Source organism: Martes martes (genome assembly GCF_963455335.1).
Source record: "Martes martes genome assembly, chromosome: 1".
Taxonomy (NCBI): domain Eukaryota; kingdom Metazoa; phylum Chordata; class Mammalia; order Carnivora; family Mustelidae; genus Martes; species Martes martes.
In genome coordinates, this window is record NC_137888.1 from 116,688,659 (window position 1) to 116,704,493 (window position 15,835).

Sequence of the window (15,835 nt, forward strand, 5' to 3'; positions counted from 1 at the left end):
AGGGATCATTTGTCAGCTGTAGGAACATGGGGGGCCTATGGGGGCTTGATGGAGTGTCTCCAGTTCCTTTTAGCTGAAGCTGTTGTCTTTGTGGGGGGGTGCTATACAAGAAACATCCTATAGTCTGGAATCCTATTGCTTTGGGGTGGGGGCATCCCAGCAGGGTCTGGGGGCATATTTGTTTGTTTTGAGGGGGCTTTGGATCTAAGCCAGCTGGTCTGGGGGAGGAGGCACCCTGGATGTTGTGGGCAGTGCAAGGCAACCCCAGGGGAGGGGGTGGAGATTCCTCACCCCCACAACCCCCCCTTGCTGTTGACTGGACTGCCCCACTCTGGCAGGCTGCCGGCCTCCTATTTCCGTCGGGCACCAGGGTAACGGGGCCACATTAGGGTCTGAGCCAGGAGACGCCCAGCCAAGGCTGGGACTTGGAAATGGGGGAGGGTCTCTGAGGGGTCTGCCTACAGGGCCCGAAAATGACTGTCTGGGGCCCAAGCCCCCAACTCAGGCTGTCTTGTAGCCCCCACAGCCCCAGACAAGCCCATATGGGAGCCTGTAGCCCCTTTGTACATTGCTGCTTGATTCACATAGCCCCCACCCTAAAATCCCAGGAGTTGTCTGCAACTATGGGGGTTGGGGTGGAAGCCAGAGACAGGGGGCCTTGTGTATGGGGAGGCAGGGGGGGCCAGCGCGGGTGGCTGGAAGGAAGAGTCCCCCCATTCCCGCCACCCTCTTGGCAGTGATTCAGAAAGGTCCTTTTTCAGCCAGTGTCAGAGCTGCTCAGCTGGGGAGGGAGGGAGGAGGGAGGAGGGCGGTCAGGCGAGGGAGCCAGGGAGTAGGGCTGAGCTGTGACCACTGCACTGAAGAGAAGTCAGAGAAACAGGACAGAGCACCCAGGCTGCAGTCAGCCCGGAGAAAAGCTAACCTGCTCCTGCCAGACTAGCCAGCTGTGGAAACAGCTGTGCAGCAGAGAAAAGGGGCCTGCCCTGTTCTTCTGCCCCATTTCCCACCCCTGGTGTGGGATTTGGGGAACTCCTGGGACAGACCTCTGGTCAACTTCCATTCTGGGCAGAACCTTGAATTCAGGAGCTAAAGCCCCTGCTCCCCAACTTCTTGGGCCAGAGCCCCAGTGACCTGGTCAGGGGGTCCAACTCCGTGGAGATGCCAGCAGCTCGTCGGTTCCCTGGCCTAGAGCTCTCCTTCCCTCTCCTGGCCAGACTACGGCGACGCCTGTACACAGTGAGTGGGGGCTGGGGGTGTGGGTAGGACTGACCGGGGACTGGGCCAGGCCCCCCCCCACCCCCCCGGCGGAGCCAGCAGTTCACTGAGGGGTAGAGTACAGGACTGGGAATGGCTGAGGGCTTGATGGGGGTTTTGGGCTCAGGACCTGTCCCCTCAGCCCCTGCATCCTGGTTGGCCCCTGCATCTTGGTTGGTGCGTGTGTTAGAAAAATGTACATGGGAAGTGTGCATACCAGGAGAGTGCTGCGCCCTGCGTCAGACACAGTTGTGGGACTGCGGGTGTGCTGGGAGCTGGGGGCTAGGTGCACGGAGAACTGGAGAGTGTGAGCAGGGTCGGGAAGAAGCCGGGCCAGTGCCCTCCCCGTGCTCTGCAGACAAAGAAACTTGCTGTGGAAGGGGCAGTTAGCCGAGGGGAGGGGGCTCGTATAGGCTTACCCTGGGCCCAGTGGTAGAGTCAGGACTGAGACCCTGATTGCTTCGCCTCCCTGGGATCCCAGTGTTCTTCTAGTTCCCTGCACACCCCTACGCAGAGCAGCCCTGTTCCTGGGGCTGGAGAAGCAGGGAGGGGAGTGTCTAGCTGAGCAGGGAGATCTGTTCGCTGGTGTCTCAGGGAAGAGAAGCAGGCCAGACTGGGCTTTCTGAGCAGCTTCAGGGGAAGGGCTGTGTGTCTCCCCCAGTCCTGACCACCTAGGGCATGGCTTTGAGCTGTTCTGAGGAGCGGCTGCCTCCAGGGGAAGGTGGCAGTGAGGAGCCTGGTGAGACTTGGAACCTGGGCAAGAAGAGGAGGGGGTCTTTAGACCGCTTGCCCTGCTTGCAGGCACATGTTGGGGCACGCAGCGGGTGCAGTCCCTTTGGTCCAGGGACAGGGTAGTGGTGGTGGAAGTACTGGCCGGGCCGCCGAGAGCTACTGTCAGTGATTTTTCACAGTGCACCCATGGGGCTTTCTGGAAAGCGGCAGCTTCCTGCCCTCTCATATCCACGCTCCCTTGTGCGTAACAGATAGTTTTGTTGAGGAGAAGTGAGTTAATGCAGCAAGATGCTTAGAACTGTGCCTGGCGTGTAATAAGTGGAGTTCAGGTGTCAGAGTTATTTTTACTGTTACTCTTCTTCAATTAAATTATTAGAAATATGTCCTCTTTACCATGTGTATAGTCCGCCAACATGATGTCACCTGTAGTTTGAAAGAGACATGAAAGTGAGGATGACGTTTTAGGTATTCTGATATGTTGGGACGTTCTGACAGGAGGAAGTAGTCAGCGCTGAGCCCTCCAGTCAGTGTGGAGGCAGTGCCTGCAGGTGCTGACTGAGAGGGGAGTTTTGAGATCATAAAGGCAGGTTGCCTTCAGTGACATTTTTCTGACTAGCGAATAACTTGCTTTGAGTTCTGAACAAAACAAAGGCCAGTTTCCCCTCAGCGTACGTGTTAGTTCCATTCGAGGAGGGTTCAGTGTGTATTGAAACTGCAAAATAACTTTTGTTCACACATAAGATGGGATTCAGTTCTAGGTTCAGATGATCATAAACCCGTTTTTCACCTGCATGAACTAAGTTGTGTGGGATGTGGGACAGTGAGTGAGATTGCTCTGTGCGTTACAGGGTAACTTGTGTGCTTGTCTCCCAACCATCCATGAAATGCCACTTGTGGCCCCCCAACATGATGACAACCAAGAATGTCCCCTAGGGGGCCGTCCAGCTCTCTGGAGAACCATCTGGGTAAAGGGTCACAGCTTGAAGTTTGGAACACCCCTGTGGTCTAGCTGCGTTTGGGGGGAGGGGCGCAGGTTTGAACTGAGGGCCTCTCCATCCAATGGGTCACTCTCTGTACTACCCTGAGCTGCCTGGGGGTCTGAAGTCCTGGCACTGGGCTGGCAGCGCCACAGGGAGCTGTGGGGGCGAGAGACGCATGGCGAGCCTGAGCTGTCAGTGTCTGCTTCTCTGAGTGCGCCTGGTGGTGAGGGCTGGGGGCCAAGGCCACCTCTGACTTGTTGGAGGGCGGTTGAGTGGTCGCTGGCCTTTTCCCTCTCGTGGTTCTTCTTTGGTGGGGAACTGAATGCAAGTCAGCCCTCAGCTCTGTGGTATCTTACTTGGACAAGGATGGGTTTGGGTTCAATCTGTCAGGCTGCTTCATTTCAGGGGGGCCCCTGTGTCCTCTTTCTCTGGGCCGCAGAGAGTGTAGGTCACAGGTTGCTCCCTGGTGGCCCATTGGCTGATTATAGCCTGCACTTGTATTTTGCTTGGCCAGCACAGAATGCATGTGCACGTACGTGTGTGTGTCTGTGTTTCAGAGTTGAACTGGTTGACATAATTAAAAAATTAGGAGAAAGATGTAATATTAAGTGAAAACAAGGAAGAAAATGATGTGGTTGTTGGGTGAATGTTGGTGTAGAGGGAGAAAACAGTCTGGAAGGATACGGAGAAGTCATTTATGGCAACTGGCTTTGGGGGTGCGGGCTAGGTGACTGTGCAGGAGGGCAGGGAATGAGACTTCATGGCTCCTGTGTGCCTTTAGAATATTTTACCATGTGTATATATTACCTTTTCAAAAAGAATTTTAGTGGCGAGATTTCACATCTAGATTCAGATTTCCAGTATTCCTTGAAAAAATTGGAAGCTTTAATGACACTGGACAGTGATCTGCGGTGACAGCAGTCAGTGGAGCTAAGCAGGGCTACCTCTTTGAGCCGGCATCTAAAAGTCTACCCCAGGGGCACCTGGCTGGTTCAGTCAGTTAAGTGTCTGCCGTCCGCTTGGGTCATGATCTCACAGTCCTGGCATCGAGTTCCACATCGGGCTCTCTGCTCAAAGCTGCGCCTGCTTCTCCCTCTGCCTGCCATTCCCCTTGCTTGTGGGTCTGCGCTGTCTCTCTCAGTCAAATAAATAAATAAAATCTTTAAAAATAAATAAAAGACCACCCCAGCCTCTGCTCCCTTTTTATCTTTCACTTGGGTGGTCCTATCGGGCACTCAGGTGGTCTCCTGTGGGATGGTCTTCAGATCGGGAGGAGAGGCTCTGCTGATGTCAGGCATTGGGTGGAACTCAGAGCTCATCTAGTCCACATGCTTTCTCTGGGGTCCACCAGGTCTGGGGACCCTATGGGTGAGTCTCAAGGGACCCTGTACCCCCCCCCCAACTAAAATACATGTATATATATTAAGTAGGCTTCACACTGAACATGGAGTCCAGTGCGGGGCTCACACGCATGACTGTGAGATCAAGACCTGAGCTGAGATCAAGAGTCAGACACTTAACCGACTGAGCCACCCAGGTGCCCTTAGAAAAATTTTATTTTTAAGTAATCTTTACACGTAGTGCAGGGCTCGAACTCACAGCCCTGATCCAGAGTCACATGTTCTACTGACTGAGCCAGCCTGCTGCTTCTCCCCAGTTTTTTTTTTTTAAGATTTTATTTATTTATTTGACACAGAGAGAGATCACAAGTAGGCAGAGAGGCAGGCAGAGAGAGAGGGGGAAGCAGGCTACCCACTGAGCAGAGAGATCGATGTGGGACCCGATCCCAGGACCCTGAGAACGTGACCTGAGCTGAAGGCAGAGGCTTAACCCACTGAACCAGCCTGCTGCTCCTCCCCAGTTTTTTAATGAAAACTTTGTAAGAATGTGTCTGTTTTCCTGGAGACACAGTCAGTAGTTTTTGTGGTTCTCAAAGGGTTTGTGCCTCTGAGAACAGAGCGGTGGCTCTGTGGTCATTCAGCCGCAGATGCAGTTTGGACTTAAGACCCTGATGCCAGGACTTGGGCTGTATTCCGGCTGTCACAGCGCCGTCCTTGTGGCCAGTGGGAAGAGGGCACAGGACTGCATGGCATTCTGTACAGTTTGGGGGAGCGGGCAGGCGATTTGGGCCCTTTGTTGAAGCAGCTTAGTAGGAGGTGGGTGAGCCCAGGGCCCTTGGGGCGGGGTCCCCCACCCCCTGCCTGCACCCCAGGTCCCTGAGCCGTCCCTACCCCTCCCCCCCGCAGAGGCTGGGGAGCAGCAGCATGCAGCCGGAGGAGGGCGCGGGCTGGCTGCTGGAGCTGCTGTCCGAGGTGCAGCTGCAGCAGTACTTCCTGCGGCTCCGTGATGACCTCAACGTCACCCGCCTGTCCCACTTCGAATATGTCAAGAATGAGGACCTGGAGAAGATCGGCATGGGCCGGCCCGGTAGGTGGGGACATTGGCCTTGCCGCTTGCTTCCCCACTGACCGTTCATCTCTCTGCCCTCAGGACGGCCAAGTGCGTGGAAGAGCCCTCCTCCTCCTGGCTTGGGGTGGCAGAGCCGAGGACGCCCGCGGCCTGTCCTGGAGCCCCCACGGTGGGCTGGAGGGCCTTCGGTAGATGCCGTGCACCGTGAGCGCAGGAGAGCAGTTGGCAGTGGGAGTGGTGACCTGGAGCTGGAGGACAAGGCAGTCTTAGAGCTCTGGAGACTCAGGATTTTTTTTAATTTTTTTTTTTTAAATTTATTTATTTGTTAGAACGAGCGAGCTCAGGCAGAGAGTGGTAGGCAGAGGCAGACGGAGAAGCAGGCTCCCCGCCAAGCAAGGAGCCCGATGTGGGACTCGATCCCAGGACGCTGGGATCATGACCTGAGCCGAAGGCAGCCGCTTAACCAACTGAGCCACCCAGGCGTCCCGAGACTCAGGATTAAACACATACCCCTTCTGGCTTGTTCAGACGTTTGGGATGGATTCCTCCAGCTCCTTCTCCACTGTGAATGTGGACTTGAGTCTGCCCTGCTCACCATTCTGAACCCCAGAGGGGTCGGGGTCCAGAGATCCGTGTGACTAGGAGAAGATAAGAAACCCTCAGATGGTTAATTTTGGTCCATTTTCTCTTAATCTGTCTCTTTCTCACAAAGATCTGCTGTACAGTGAACTCATTCTGTCTCTTTCCCATGAACCACGATCTGCCATGTCAGTTGAACTCATTTTTTTCCTATGTATTTATCCTAAAAGTACTGACTGTAACATCTAGAAGCAATGGTATTTATTCCTTGTAGAGCATTAGAAACTTACTAGTACATTCAGCTTAAAATAGCTAAATAAGTAATAACATGCTAAAGTAGACATTGACATAGGCTAGTTTTGGCTTAGATAGATGGTATCTGATGCCAGGAACATAATAAAATGGGAGAAAAAACTCAAAATTGGGCAAATTCTACCCACTACCTTATATATTTTTTTCTTGAACGCTGGAAAAAGACTACTGCTGTTCAGTTGTGGTGGTTAAACGCCTCCCTCTTGTTCAAGAACCACTGCCTAGATGTGGAATGCCGTCTGGTTAACTGCGGCACCTGGTTGGTTGGAATGGTCTGTTTCCTGGTGTCACTGTGCTGGGCAGTACCTAGCGGTGGATGCACCCCAGGGGGACCAAGGAAGGATGCAGGCGGGCAGCTTTTCTGGGGGATATGAGCTACCTTAACAACATCTGAAACCCCTTCCTTCCCCGGCAGGCCAGCGGCGGCTGTGGGAGGCTGTGAAGAGAAGAAAGGCCATGTGTAAACGCAAGTCTTGGATGAGCAAGGTGCGTGGACGAGCAGTGAGATGGGGCGGGCAGCCGCGCAGGCCTCCCTGTGAAGTCAGTCCTGGGGATCTCCCCCAAGCCCAGGCAGGTGTGATTTCTACCTGGTCCAGACCTCCCTCCTCCAGGGTCTTACTGGGCAGGGTGCCTACAGAACTGCCCAGCTAAGTGTCTTGTCCCCACTGGAGAGGGCATGTGAGTAGCCCGTGTGCCTCGATGTCTTCCCGCCCCCGCCTGCTGTGCAGTGGCGTTGGGCGTGGAACAGGCACTCGCTGACAAGCACAGCGTAACCTGAGCCCTTCCTCTGTCTGCCTGTTGGGGCCAGTGTCCAGGGCAGAGTGGTGGGGACTGTCTGGACCCAGGACATCTTTGCCTGGCTTCCCTCCTCCCCCACTTGCCCTAGTCGGCAGGGGGTTTCTCTGGTCATCTGGGCCTGCTGACAGCTTCCTTCCCCACTGCCTGCCCCCCTTCTCCCTTTGTCCTAATTTGGGTCTCTGGAGTGGTGAGTCCCTGGTCTGACTCAGTGGAACTTTGCCCATTGTCTGGAAGACAATGCGAGAGGAAGTGAACCAGCCAGGGCCTTCCCTCCCCGCTTCTGGCCTCAGGGCTGGGGTGGGGGGTGGGCAGGGCAGAACAGCTGGACCAGGATTGGGCAGCAGAGATTTCCTGGCTGTGATCTGCCCAAGGGGCTGTCTCTTGGGACTCTGTGGCCTTTCCTGGGGACACTGTCCTGGTCCCTTGCCCAGGTTTTAGGGAAGGATGAGTTTGTTGGGTGGATAAAGGCAAGAGGGAAGAGCTGTGCAGTGCGCCTGGATTCAGGGGTTGTGGGCCCACCACACAGGACGTTTTCGGGTTGGTCAGTGAACCTGTCCAAACCTGAGGCCTGTCTTCAGTGAGAGTGCTGGCGGCACTTGTCTAGCTCATCTCATTGGGCAGTGGAGAGGGTCCCTTAAAATAAAGGCTGTGAAGGGCCTTGTTAGCTGAACACTGCCTGCAAATATTAGGTAGTTTAGTTACTGGGAGGAAGGACAGAGCAGAAACTAGAAGAGGCCCTCATATTGGAGACACCTCCTAACCCATACAGATAAGGCTCTGCCAACCTTTGGGGGCCAGGGGCCCAAATGGACAGGGTCTGCGGCCTGAGGCCAAGGCTTCGGATGCCCCAGTGCAGAGGGCCAAGTCAGATCGATGGGGCCAACTCTGCTACTCAGGGCCTCCTTCCTCCTGTCCCCTGACCTTTGGCCCCTTCCCTCCACAGCCCAAGCTGCAGAGTCCCCTCCAGTCTTCCTTTCTCAGCTCTCAGCTCTAGGCGCCCCTCCAGGAGCCCAGCTGTCTTCCCAGGCCCTTCCCCAGCAAGGCCTTGCTTCATCTGCACCCACCCCCCCTCCTCCCGCCACACACACACATTCACGGTCCAGCCTCAGGCTCAAATTATCCTCTCCCCCGGCAGGATGAAGGGCAGTCAGCTCCTCAGGGAGGGTGGAGACAGACAGCGCCAAATGGGCAACCCAGAGAAGGGGCCAGGGCTAAAAATGGAAAGGGAGGTGTTTGTGGAGGGCCCCTCGGGCTCCTGCCCATCTGCTCGGGTTAGGGGCTGGAGTCTGTGCTGGGGAGGGGGACGGGGAGGGACAGGTGGTGCAGAAGATGGGTCTGGAGGGGCTTTGGGCTCTCTCTGACCCCACAGCTGGGTGTGGGGCCACAGCAGTCACAAGCCGCATGCCTGTCAGTCCATTTCTGGCACATACCCCGAGGCCACATTGAGACTGTGGGTTCCTGTTTGAGGGTGTGGTCTAGAGGAGGGGAGGGCCTCCAGCCCGGCTGCCCCCTGGCAGCTTGGCAAAGCCAGGACCTCTCTGGGGGCCTAGTTGACGATCCTGTGGGGCAGGGCTGAGTGACCTGCTCCGGGACCTCAGGCTTCCATCTGGCCCCTGGCTGCCTTCAAACAGGTGTTCAGTGGAAAGCGACTGGAGGCTGAGTTCCCTCCTCATCACTCTCAGAGCACCTTCCGGAAGACCTCACCCACACCAGGGGGCCCAGCAGGGGAGGGGCCCCTGCAGAGCCTCACCTGCCTCATTGGGGAGAAGGACCTGCATCTCTTCGAGAAGCTGGGAGATGGTTCCTTTGGCGTGGTGCGCAGGGGCGAGTGGGATGCCCCCTCGGGGAAGACGGTGAGCTTTCTGGGTCCAGTGGGGTGTGGCAGAGGGACAGGCCTCTATGAGACTCTGGCAGAGTGTCCCCAATGCTGCCTCTGAGGCAGGTCTATCCCCTCTACTGGCATATGAGTGGGGCTGGGCACAGGTCGGAAAGGGGCTTGCTGTGGACTCCATGCTCAGCTTTAACTAGACACGTCTATTTCTTTTTTTAAGTTATAAAAATAATGTACTTATTATAAAACTTCGGAAATTATTTAAAAAATACGAAAAAACAGTTGTTTGTAATCCCACCACTCAGGAAGCAGAGTTAGCATTTCAGCTTAGTGAGTTTTTACGAATGCACAGACCTATGTAACCACTGCCCTGATCGTGACAGAACAGTCCCAGCACCCCAGAAGGCTCCCTCTTGCCCCTCCACTGAGTGTCCTCTTCCTCCACAGGAAGCACTCTTCTGATTTCTCTCACTATAGGTTTGTTTTTGGCCATATGTGTAGCTTTTTGGGAATATATGTGTATATAAATGTATATACACATATATTTAAGACTTCATTCATTAGAGAGAGACAAAGAGCGTGCACAAGCGGGTGGTGGGGTGGGGGGAGAGGCAGAGGGAGAGGGAAAAGCAGATGCGGGGCTTGATCCCAGGACCTGGAGATCATGACCTGAGCTGTAGGCAGATGCTTAACCCATTGAGCCACCAGGTGCTCCTTTTGACATTGTATTTACAGTATTTTCCTTCTACACCAAAAACATTTTTAGTATTCCATTTATGACAGCATTTTAATACTCTGTCACCACACTGATCATCTCTTCTTGTGGAGTTGCTCTTTTACCTGGGCGTTTCCCCAGGAAGGGGAGGCCCTGCCCCAGCCAGGCCACAGGCCCCTGTGACGTGCTCGCCCACCCAGATGAGCAGACCCGAGGCAGGGCTGTTTGGACTAAGTCGGAGGGAGGAGCAGGCTGGTGCAGAGCACTGGAGCCCAGCACCTGTCCTGACCCCGCCCCATCCCCACCCCGGGCAGGTGAGTGTGGCTGTGAAGTGCCTGAAGCCTGACGTGCTGAGCCAGCCCGAAGCCATGGACGACTTCATCCGGGAGGTTAACGCCATGCACTCGCTGGACCATCGCAACCTCATTCGCCTCTATGGCGTGGTGCTCACGCCACCCATGAAGATGGTGAGTGCTGCAGCTGGTGGCCAGGGGCTCAGGCAGGGTCTCTGGGCCCCTAGATCTGCCTGTCTCCCTGCCTGCGTTGGGCTTCGTCCCTCCATCCTGATGAAGGACGCGTGGGTCCCCTACCTGATGGGGCCGGGCCTGGTCCTGTGGCCACTGGAGCCTGTGTCCATCTTTGGGCTTTGTTTGTGCTCATTGGCAGAGAGTTGCACTCATCAGAGGGGCTGGCCTTAGAGTTTCATTTTTAGAATTTCTAATCTGAGCCTCTGCGGTTGCTTCTTTTGGGGCCTCGGGTTCCCACGTTACCTGGAGGGAAAGGCTTGGGGAGCTGGAGAAGGCCTAGAGGTCCCCAGAGGACAGGCCAGGGAGGAGCACGGAGCATGGCTCAGGTCTTCAGCAGAGGGACTGGGAGCCCAGCATGGGGCACTGGGGGACAGGCAGGGCTCTGCCACACTGACTCCTCCCACCTGCCCCGTGGCCTCAGGTGACAGAGCTGGCGCCGCTCGGATCACTGTTGGACCGACTACGCAAGCACCAGGGCCACTTCCTCCTGGGCACTCTGAGCCGCTATGCTGTGCAGGTGGCCGAGGGCATGGGCTACCTGGAGTCCAAGCGCTTCATTCACCGAGACCTGGCCGCCCGGAACCTGCTATTGGCTGCCCGTGACCTGGTCAAGATTGGGGACTTCGGGCTGATGCGTGCGCTGCCCCAGAATGACGACCACTATGTCATGCAGGAGCATCGCAAGGTGCCCTTTGCCTGGTGAGGGACAGGAGCTGCCAGCTCATCAGGTCTAGACCCTGTCCTGCTCCATCCCGGTCCCTGCACGCCCCGGCCTCGGAGCCCCCAGGGCTTCAATGACCACAGTAGCCTTTGTCTTTTCTGGACCTGGGGTGCCTGTCTCATGTGCAGTCCATCCACTCATCCATCTAGGAATTCTCTGGGCCTGTGTGCTGGGTAGTGTGATGCACAGGGGTGAGGGCTGTGGGGGCTCGGAAGGGCTTCCTGGAGGACTCTGTAGGAAGCTCCCTAAATGTCCACAGTTAGCCAGGCAGACTGGTCGGCAAGTATGTTCCAGGGAGAGCTAGCCACAGGCACGGCCGGACCATGCCGGGCCTGAAGGGCTGACAGGGACTTTAACCTGTGCATGGAGGGTACCTGGCCCTGTGCCGGCCCTTGTGTGAGCTTCTCCTTGCTTAGGCCATTGTGGTCCATTGCTTCCAGACACCCCCGAAGGACTGTGGTCTCCTGGCTTTGGGCTGCGAGGAGTAGGCCTGGTTCTCCTTGCCAGAAGATCCTTCTAACCTGGGATGCACGGCCCCCCTAATTAATAACCTACTTTATATGTGGGGTGACCACATATTCCAGACTATGCCTGTTGTTCTGGAGTCAATAACAGCGCCCCCTTCATACCCAGGCATCCCAGGTGGGGTGGTAAATGATGGAGTCCCCTCATGACAGCCACTGTGAGACGAGCAGGTTATTGTCACTCCCGTTTCACAGATGAGGAACATGAGACTTGGGGATCTTGAGTGACTGTCCCTGGGTCTCGCCCCCTTGGAGTGGCAGGGCCAGCTCTCCAGTCCCAGGAGAGAGTCTCTGGTTCTGTTAGGTCGGCTTGCCCGTCACCCTGCACCTTAGCCCCCCAGGGAGTGCCCTTCTGCTGCCTACACTGTGTGGCATTTCTCTGTCTCACCCAAAAGGGAGTCCCAGAGGGAGTGTGGGATACTTGGGTGAAGCCAGTGTAACTGTTTCCAGCCATTTCGGTTCTTCCCCAGACCCTATCCAAATTTCCCACCCACACCTTCCTGCTGAAATGACCCAAATCCCAGGATCCTGCCCCAAATCCGGAAATTGTCATCCTCCCACCACAATTAGAAAACAGCCTGAGATTTTATCCCATCTCCTCCCCCTCACTGACTCCTGGAACCCCTGACCCCCCCCCCCAGCTGCTTCCCTGAACTGCAGACTTCCCCTTCATCCCACCCAGGCTCCAGGGGAATAAAGACATGAGCATAGATGATTTTCTGCAAGTCTGTGCCTTCCCCAGTCAGTAAATCCTGTCCCTGATCACTTCACTCATGTCACCAGTACCTACTGGTGAGCCTGGCACACAGGCCCACCACATGTTGAGTGAGTGTTTAATGTCCGGTGGGATGATGTGGGTGGGCGTGCTCTGAGAGGCTTTCCATGTGACCCTTGCCTCTGCCAGGTGTGCTCCTGAGAGCCTGAAGACACGCACCTTCTCTCATGCCAGTGATACCTGGATGTTTGGGGTCACACTGTGGGAGATGTTCACTTATGGCCAGGAGCCCTGGATTGGTCTCAACGGCAGTCAGGTGAGGGGCTGGAGATGCTCTCCCTACAGGACGGGTGGGGGTCAATTGGGTTCCCTGTTGGAACTGGCTCTTACTCACTAGGGTCCCTGTCCCTCCTGCCCTGTGGCCTCATATGATCTCCCAGATAGCTGAGCAGAGAGAAGGGCCCCCGATGGTGAGGAGAGGGCCAGACTGGGGCTGGCTTACCTTTTTTCCCTTGCCATGGCCACCTACCCAGAGGCCCCAGCCAGGGGTTGAGGGTCAGAGGCCCGGGGATAGGTTCCTGGAGACCTTTCCTCTGGGGTCCAGGCCTGGCAGCCCACAGCTCCAGGGGTTCCACGGGCTGGAGGGAAGGTGGGAGGCAAGGATCTGGGGGCTCCGCTCATGTTCAGACTGTGCTACCCCACCCCCAGATTCTGCATAAGATTGACAAGGAGGGGGAGCGTCTGCCACGGCCCGAGGACTGCCCCCAGGATATCTACAATGTCATGGTTCAGTGCTGGGCCCACAAGCCAGAAGACAGACCCACCTTTGTGGCCCTGCGGGACTTCCTGCTGGAGGTGAGGGGAGGCCGGTGCCATGGGGCTGGGGTGTCTGGGCAGGGGTCAGGCCCAGGCTGGGCAGTGACCTGTGTCGGCCCCCAGGCCCAGCCCACAGACATGCGGGCCCTCCAGGACTTTGAGGAACCAGACAAGCTACACATCCAGATGAACGATGTCATCACCGTCATCGAGGGAAGGTAGGGAGAGCAGGGTTGCCCCTGCACTGCCTCAAGGGGTACAGGGTGGGGATGGCAGAGAGCTCTGCTGCCTCCATGGTTCCCATGACAACATAGGGTACGGGGAGCCCGAGCTGTGCAGTATGGGGAGGATGGGCCTGGCTTCGCTCTCGAGTGCCTGGGGTTAAGTACCAGACGCTGCCGCTCCAAGGGAACGTCCCTGACCAGCACCACCTCCTTTACCCTTTCCCCACTCGGCTCCAGCCCTGGCTGTGTGGGTCAGGGCCAAGCTGCTGTGACGGTGAGGCGTAGGAAGTGGCTCAGTTGGCCTCGGGGCCACAGCTAGGGACTCTGGAACTCTTGAACATTCCTCTCATCTTCTCCCTCTTCCCTTCCCGCCTCCTCCCAGGACAGGGACTCTTGACTACCCACCTGAGTGCCTGTCAGTATCCCCAAAGCAACCCGCCCTCTTCCTGGCAGCCTCTGTCCTCCCACTGAGCCCCACTGCCCCTTCCCAGGGCTCCGCTCCACTCTCTGCTGGGCTGCCCACATGGGATCCCAGAGCCCTCTGTTCCTGAGCTCTCCCCCCAGCCAGACACCTGGGATGCTTGCCTCTGCCTCCAGGCGGCATCTCCTGAGTCACGTCAACTTCCTGCAGCCCCTGTTGGAGCCCTTCTGCCCAGGAGGCCCTACCCATCACTCACCCCACCCTCTGTTATCTGATCCCCAGGGCGGCTGAGGAACTGGTTGGGGCAGCGCAGGCTTGAGGTGCCTTTGGGGTAGGGGGTGAGCATGGAGGACCAGGAAGAGGAGCGAGGCAGAGGAAATCCCCTGTGCTCCCAGTTTCTGTGACGCATGGCCAGGCCGGGGGTGGGAGGTTGGGGGCAGGGGTCGCTTCCCATGGAGCCCTTTCCCTGGGCCTCAAGTTTGGGGGTCTGAGCTCATAGTTAAGTCCTGTCCCCATGGGGGTTGGTAAGGGAAGAGAGCTTCTGGGTTGAGTCAGAGTGATGGAGTGGGCCTTGGAGCCCAGGGTGCTTCTGGGGACACACACCCTGCCCTCACTGTGGCCAGACCAGGGCTCCCCTAGCCTTTGGGCCCAGTATCTGGAAATACAGATGACATATCAGCGAGTTGTGGGGCTGGAGGTTTGGGCAGTTAGTGGTGGTGGACAAAAGCAGAAAGCTTCTAGGAGGTGAGAGGCCCCCAGGTCAGGAAGGTAGATAGTCTTTGGATTTGGGCCTGGGGGCAGGGCAGGGGACTATAGGCATGGGTCTCTGAAGAACATTCTGGGAATAGGAAGATGCCCCATCTGGAGGGGCATGGCAGGGCCTTAAGTCCCACCTTGAGGAACCCAAGGACCTTGGACCTGACCCCTCTTGTGCACCATAGCCCTCGGGTCTTTATTTCCTCCCATCCCCCAATGTTAGTGGGGGCCCAGTGTTCCCCAGAGGGTGACTCAATTGCTGCTTATGTTCTGGAGTGTGTGTCTCAGGAGCTGGTGGCCTGGGTTTCCACCAGAGCTAGGCGGGCAGCAGGTGGGGCCCTGGGGGAGCCACTCCTCTTGGGAGGCACCGTGGTGGTGCCCTGCCCCACCCTTGCGTCCCAGGCCTTGGTTGGCCCCAGCTGCGGGCTCTGCAGCTGCCTGCCGGTGTGAGCTCCGTGGGCTCCTCCTCCAGGGCCAGCGCCGACTTGGACCACAGTGCCTGCACATGGTTCCTGGAGCTGCTCAAGAGGTGGGAGGTGAGGGGCAGGAGGCCACAACAGCCGGCGAGGCTTTGGGGGTGGGTCTGTGTGCTTTCACTCTGGCCCCTTGTTTTCTCGGTGCCCAGATGTCTCTGTGTTTGTTCGGCTGACTCTGTCTCCACGTCTCTGGGTGGAGGGTCTGGGCTTGTACTCGTGGTTCTCTGCTTCCCTGTCTCTTAGCCTGGCTCACAGCTCTGTGTCTGTTTCTCTGGCAACCGTGGGTTCCCCTTGTGGAAGCGGTGCCGAGTCTGGGATCCCCTTGTCCATAGCTCGGGGCTTCTCGGGGTGCCAGGCAGTGGGCAGGAGAGGACACCCAGATGCTCTGTCGAACTTGGAGGTGCTGTCTAGATGGAGGGACAGATGACGAGTGGGTCTTTTCCAGGGGAATCTTGTTTGGAAGCTAGGATGGTCATAGCACTTCCGTGTTCTGTTTTTATAGAACTAGAGAAGGAAGACAGGTGTGGAAATCTATCTTCAGGGCCTTGGCCTGGCCTGGTCCTTGGAGCCTCTGCTTCCAGGGGTGGGTGGGGGTGCTACCAGGGGCCTGGGTGGTCCAACACCAGGGATGCCTGGGTCACTCAGAAGTGAGTGGGGCTGTGTTTTGAGCAGAATGTTTAAGCAACAGTTATCAGCTGTTTCTGGGCCGGACTACCTTGGGCCAGGACTGGGTGGGGGCTGAGATTTCCCGAAGCTGGTCCCAAGTAGAAGCAGGGGCAGCCTTAGGCAGTTCTCAGTTCAGACCTAGGTTTCCCAGGTGCCACTCAACTTCTTGCCTGTCCCCGGACGCTGACAGGCAGCAGGAGACAGAACGTTTGTTTGTGCCGGAGGTGCTGGGCCCTGGTCTCTTTCCCCGGGGACTTCTATCTGCACTGCAGTGTCTGCCCACGGTGGGCCTGACCCTCCCATTGCTGTGGAGACTCTGGCCCATTTATGGATGGCGGGGGGCAGCGGGGGGGCGGGGGAGCATGGGTGTGGCCAGTTC

The 15,835-nt window shown here is 56.9% G+C and overlaps 1 protein-coding gene across 6 annotated transcripts in view; it reads left to right on the forward strand.

Moving 5' to 3' along the window:
• The window catches only part of TNK2 (tyrosine kinase non receptor 2), a gene marked incomplete at its 3' end in the record, with an annotated part of 46,620 nt that overhangs the window by 22,514 nt on the left and 8,271 nt on the right, over positions 1–15,835 (forward strand). For all 6 annotated transcript variants that reach the window (XM_080801274.1, XM_080801273.1, XM_080801275.1 and 3 more), the window contains 8 exons: positions 5,213–5,393; positions 6,682–6,752; positions 8,696–8,917; positions 9,925–10,077; positions 10,559–10,836; positions 12,287–12,413; positions 12,806–12,952; positions 13,037–13,131. In XM_080801274.1, the coding sequence (XP_080657400.1) occupies positions 5,231–5,393; positions 6,682–6,752; positions 8,696–8,917; positions 9,925–10,077; positions 10,559–10,836; positions 12,287–12,413; positions 12,806–12,952; positions 13,037–13,131 (1,256 nt within the window). In that variant the 5' untranslated portion in view covers positions 5,213–5,230. The remainder of the gene's footprint in view (positions 1–5,212; positions 5,394–6,681; positions 6,753–8,695; positions 8,918–9,924; positions 10,078–10,558; positions 10,837–12,286; positions 12,414–12,805; positions 12,953–13,036; positions 13,132–15,835) is intronic.